Below are 6,565 nucleotides of genomic sequence, written 5' to 3' on the forward strand. Positions count from 1 at the left end.
TTTTTATAAAGTTATAAAATGTGAAATTTTTAGACTAGTTAAAAAAACAGATAATATATAAAAATATATATATATATATATATTCTATATTTTTTAATTATACATAATTATTAAAATTTATTTATTTAATCAAGAATATATTATTTTTTTCTGAATTTTTATCTTCTAATTCACTAATAATTCTCGGAACCTCATGTAATAGTTCTTCTGCATTCGTTTCAAAATTTTTATCTAACCAAATATTTTTCAATTCTTTGATAACAATACCCATCATCTTTCCTTTTTTTACATGTTGTTTTAGCATATTTCCACTAACTGGAAATCTGAAAACATTTAGTTTGATATATAAATAATCTTGATTATTTTTTATTAGTATAAAAAAGATCATTTTACAATTAAATTTGTTAAATATATATTTGTTATATATATATATTGTATTATCCACTTAAATGTTTCATTTTTTCTCCATTTAAATATCGGGAAGTTATTTTCACTAATTCTTTCATAAAACTTTGCTTTATTTCGGACTCAAAAAAAAAATCTTTCATTTATTTTTATTATTTTTTACTCTCGCCTTAGATGCACTCGATAAGCAAACAAAACGATGAGAATAATTTTTAGAGAATAATTTTTTATTTACTTTTCCAGACGAGTGCAATGTTGAACATGAAATACTTAAGCGGAAAATATCATATATATTAATATATAAATATATAAAACAAAATTTTGTAATCAAAAATATATATTATTATACATAATTTTTTAAAATTAGTAAAAATTAATAAATATTAACATATTTTGTAATTTTGTAATTTAACATTGTAATTTATTTTATTTTAATTTGTACTATACCTTGGTATTATTATTTTTTCTATGTCTTCAGCAAGATTAAAATATTTTTTACATTTTAATAATTCACAAATATAATTTTTTGTATTAACAATATTTCCTTTTGAATGAATAAGTATGCTTTTATAAAATTTCAGAAGATCTACTGATGGTTTATCTTCCCAATATCTAATTAAAAATAATGCTAAATCTCTATCATATGCAGATAATTTTAATCTATTATGAAGTTGGAATACTTCATTTTCATCTTTTAGCATTACAGCAAGAAAAGTAATTGGTTGCAAAAAAATATTATTTTTTTTAGATATATCATAAACAATTTTAAAATTTTCTACATTTGGATTTTCTGGAAATCCAACATATCTGAAAATGTATATTATATTATTATTATTTATATTATAATGCATATTATTAAATATGATATCACATATTTTAGATATTTTTTGATATATTATTACCTTGCAATATTACATTCCAACATTTTTAAAGTTAATTCTTTAGCATAATTTCCAGAAAGAATTTTTGACCATTCACTCCAGATTCTTTCTCCAGATATTCTTTGTAATCCATGTATATTTTCTTTTATTACTATTATAGTTGATTCATCATGCGCATCTGGTTGTTCTGCAATTCTTCCATAAAATCGAAAATACCTATATAATATATAAATAATGTAAATTTGAAGTAAATAAACAAAAAAATTTATATAATATAGAATTATATTAATGTATCCAATTTAAAAAGATATATGTTATTATTTATATGAAAAAATAATAAGAAAATACCTTAAAATTCGAAGATAATCTTCTTTAATTCTACATGCTGGATTTCCAACAAAAACAACTCTTCTTTTTTGTAAATCATCATAGCCAAAAAAATAATCATATATTTTTCCTTCAAAGTCAAGAAACATAGAATTTATTGTAAGATCTCTACGAAGAGCATCTGATTTCCAATCTTTTGTAAATTTAACTTTTGCATATCTACCATCAGTATGCATATCAATTCTAAGTGTAGTTATTTCAAAATTTTGTTTATCATTTATTCTTGCTGTAATTGTTCCTAAAATAATTTAAATAAAAGAATATAATTTTATGATAGAATGTTTTTTATTATAATAAAAAATATTAATATATATATATTTCAATATACCATGTTTTTCTCCTCTATTATTAATCATTCTAACATTTTCTTTAACAAACATAGTTTTCATTTCCTCTGGAGTAGCATCTGTTGCAAAGTCTAAATCTAATGGTTTTATATCCATTAAAATATCTCTAACAGCACCACCAGCAATTTTTAATTCATAATTATACTTTTTAAATAACTGAGCTAAGATATTAAGTTCTGGTGTAAATATAGAATGAAATAATGTATTATCTAGTTTTTTAATTACAGGATTAGACCTGCTTAATGGAATTAGTTCATCGTTCATGATAAGTGATTGCCAAGTTCTATGTACCTTTGCAAAATTTTAATTTTATTTATGTTTAATAATAAATATATCTATAAACATAATATTACATAATAAATGTATTTATTATATTTATTATATATTTTTAATAAAATATCATTTTTTATTAAAACATTTATATTAAATTCATCTTAAGAACTTAACCTTAATTTCTTAACTTAATAGAAATATATTTTTTAAATATACTCACTTGAGAAAGATGATGAGAAAAAACGTAATTTACACGAGAAAAAATCATAAACATTATTTAAAATTTCAAAAATATTTCCTAAAATCTCATATTACAAAATAATCTTATTTTTAATATTATTATATATCATACTACTTTTCTTGTAATTACTCAGGTTATGCTATATTGATCTTCACTTTTATTATAAAATATATAATAAATTATATATACTATACAAAACTACATAATAAATAAATTTATAACAAAATTATCTTTCTCAAATATTTTGTTGTTTTTATTTTTTTTAATTTTTTTTATAATGTAAAAAATATTGCTTGCTTCAAATGAAAAATCATTTCGCATAATTTTATAACTAAATTGATAGGCATTACTATTATAATTTCTCTAATTTTTTTATTATATTTTTTTATATGATAATATAGATTATAAAAATGAAATATTATAACATATTATTATTACTTGGATTATAAATATGTCTCTTTTGAAATCATGAAGAAGTTGATTTTATGTTGTTTATATGTAAAAATAAATTGTAATAAAGAAAAAAAAATATTTTATTTATTATTTATTTATATATAAAAATATTTTATTTTAAGTTTTGTTTTCAATGTTTCATTATGAATTATTATATTAAGTTTTATTATGAATTAAATTAAATATGAAAAAATTTCAAATACAAGTGAAATGTGTGAAAACAAAAAATATAAAATAAATTTTTTTCATTTAAAAATTAATTTCCCAAAAAATTGAATTTAAAAATTCGTTAACTTCTTGATCGTAAATATCTAATATCAATTTTCTCAAAAACAAGGATATAAATAAACAAGGATATAAATAATAAATTTGACAATAAACAATAAATAATAAAACTATTTTACATTTTTTGTTTATTTTCATGTAAAGTAATTTACGTTTTATCAATAGCATTTATATTCATATTCATAATTTTATTGGAAACTAAATAATTTCTGAAAAATTTTCAATTAAATTTATTTGAAAATAAAATCTAAAAATGTTAATCTTTTTTCTTTTCTAACTTATTTTATAGTAGAACTTTGCTAGTATAAGAAATGGAATTAATGCATATAAAAATCGAAATATGTAATGAAAGAGATAATTAATCATACAATTTGTTTCTATATTTTTTTTATATTTTCTTACTATCTAAACCAGTATTATAATTTTGAAACTTATCAAAATCACCAAAACATAATGAATGAGAATTTGCAATAAACAAGATTATAGCGAAATTGTAAAATTGGCTGCTTGTATTATAATTTCAGATCTTGTAATTACTTATATTGTAATGTTATTTAAATTTATATCATATTTTAAATGATTTAAAATATTTTAGAATAAAAATAATTTTTTATAATTGATACATTTAATATCAATATGAATTAACATTTGTTTTATTATATTTTTTATTTAATTTTAAAATAATTTAAAAATATATATCATAAAAATTAAAATAAAAATATTTTAAAATATTTTAAAATAGAGGCAACTAAAAAAGGTTTTTAATGAAAGACGTTTAAATCTAAAAAATTCTACATTTCTGATAATATTAAATTCTTTATTTCTCCCTTCATTGTATATACATCATTATTTAGTACAAAAGATTCCACACATATACACCGACATTTTCGCTAATATTCACACTTGATGTCATAAATTTTATTTTTATGTATATTCATTCAATTTTTGAATATTATTAAATGTTAAGCGATTTTAATTTCATTTCGCATCTAATTTCTGAGTTGAAAGGATAAAAAGTATAAAAATTTAATAATTTAAAGATACTATTCGATTCTTTAACAACTAATACATATTTTGATGCTAATTTTTATTTTTTTTATTTTAGCATTTTGGTATTCATTTTTTATTAAATATAATATAATGAGTTTATGATCATTATTATCTGTGAATATTTTCTGGAGCTTTTATATAATTATGTATCTTTCTTAAGATATTTGAAATAACATCTCTTAATTATTATTTTAAATAAATGATGATATGGTGTTTTGAGTTAAAATTTAATTTTAATTTAAAAAAATTAGACATTACTATTGTGAAATTTTTGTTTAGATATAAATAAAATAAAATTTTATATATATACATATTAGTGATTAATCGTTTAAATGTGATAAACTAAGTACATTTTTTGCTTATTTCAATTTTGTTACAAATTTACAAATAAATTCAAATATTATATAATATATTACATAAAATTAAATTCATATTAAGACTGTTATATCCCGAATATCCTCGATACTCAAAGCGTTATAACTAAATTTATTTGATATGAAAATATATATGTTATCAATTCGGATATATTTGGATACTTAAGTTTGAATACTCGAATTTAGATTCGAGTAATAATAAAAATCCTAATCTATACATATGTATATATTACATATAATATATACATATAAATATATTATACAAGATATTCTAAAATTCAAGACTTAACTAATTTTGAAGTAATTTTTCCAGTAATTTTTGCTTTACGAAAATTTTCGACTTTATTAACAAGTTATTAACGAAATATTAATCAAATGATACATATTGTTTCGACTATTTGTTTGATACACATTGCTTCGACTCTTTGATGATACGTATTTAATGCTATCATTATGACACAACAAATCTATGAGTTTTGTAATTGACTAATGTTTCAATAACTCATTAATAAAACTGAAACGAAAATTTTTATAAAGGAATTACTTCAAGAATTATAATTAAGTTAAGCCTTATCTATTAACTTCTAGGATGCGCTATAAAAATCAAAATATGATACTAATCTAAATTATTTTTCAAATAATAGATTAAATCTAAATACAATTGTTAAATTGTTAAATAATTCAATTAATAAATTTTATTATTATATGTATGAAAAATTAAAGAATTATGTAAGAATTAAATATGCACGAAAATGATAATAAATTCTTATTCTGAAATGTTTTTGTTATAGATTTAGCTGAATATTTCGCTAAATATTTATAATAATTAAATAGATGAAAGTAAATAATACTCCAAATAATAATCACAGATAAATTGATTGAGTATGAAAGTTTCATCAGTACGGTTATCAATATCAATTTTTAAATGATACCTCAACATAAATTCTAGAAAATAAATTATTTTCCGATTTATTGAACTATTTTGAAAAAAATTAGAAACACAAATACAATAAGATTTAAATAATATTTTTATAAGATAATTTTTTAAAAATATTCATCTTTTTTTAACATTGTTTTATCATTTAAAAGTTTAAAAGAATCGAACATTATCCAATCACTTTCTGAGAAAAATGTTTGATTATAATTGGCTAAATATCAGCCAATTGAATATTGAGCAGTACCTTTTGAAATTCTTTTTTCATAGTTTCAGGAGAAAAAAATCTATATTTCCTTAAGACTAATTTTCAGTCGTTCTATTTCTTTCATTCCCACACATAGTTTATAGCTATACAAAATTAGAGTTGGACAATTTTTATTCGAATAATATTCAGTGAAAAACACTTAAATAAAATATTATATATTCAAATATTTCTTTTTCTTTTTGATTAATTTATGTTTAATTTTGCAAATAAATGCAGCCTTTATTTGAATCTAGTATTTTTTAAATATTTTATTCATTATTAATTTATCAAAACTTATTATTTTATTTTTTCATTATGTTATAATTAGATTTTATAAATAAATTTTTGAATAATTTAATTTTGTATCTGTTTAACTTTTCATTTTTTAATATTCTATATTCAAATTTAATATTAAATTAATTTTATTTTTATTACCTTTTTATTAATTTTATTTACCACTAAGTTTTGACAAAAATAATTAAAATATTTTTAAATCAAATAAAGTAGGCTGCATATTTATTCGAATAAATTTCATCCATTTAAGTAAATTTAAAAATAAATAGAAAATAATTTTAATTAAAATTCACTTAAATAATTATATATTATATATAAACATCAACTTACATATTAATAATACATACAATAGTATTATTAATAATACAATAATGAACATAATGGTAATAACAAT

The 6,565-nt window shown here is 18.2% G+C and overlaps 1 protein-coding gene across 2 annotated transcripts; it reads right to left on the bottom strand.

Annotated features, from left to right (window-relative positions):
- Nucleotides 1-56: 56 nt before the first annotated feature.
- On the bottom strand, nucleotides 57-3,043 carry LOC100869730 (CCA tRNA nucleotidyltransferase 1, mitochondrial). 2 transcript variants are annotated; one of them, XM_086915916.1, is made up of 6 exons: nucleotides 2,514-3,043; nucleotides 2,002-2,355; nucleotides 1,635-1,911; nucleotides 1,308-1,502; nucleotides 853-1,212; nucleotides 57-323 (listed from the first exon to the last, which is right to left on the bottom strand). In XM_086915916.1, exons 2-6 carry the CDS (start codon nucleotides 2,282-2,284, stop codon nucleotides 122-124), a joined length of 1,317 nt encoding a protein of 438 aa, XP_086772042.1. In that variant the 5' UTR covers nucleotides 2,285-2,355; nucleotides 2,514-3,043; the 3' UTR covers nucleotides 57-121. The 2 variants fall into 2 exon arrangements, with proteins under 2 accessions (XP_086772042.1, XP_012340487.2); XM_012485033.3 differs by having other exon boundaries at nucleotides 2,002-2,311; nucleotides 2,514-2,887.
- Nucleotides 3,044-6,565: the final 3,522 nt, after the last annotated feature.

Source organism: Apis florea, unplaced genomic scaffold (assembly GCF_048593485.1).
Source record: "Apis florea isolate Af1SG1 unplaced genomic scaffold, ASM4859348v1 contig_3798_pilon, whole genome shotgun sequence".
NCBI classification, from domain to species: Eukaryota; Metazoa; Arthropoda; class Insecta; order Hymenoptera; family Apidae; genus Apis; species Apis florea.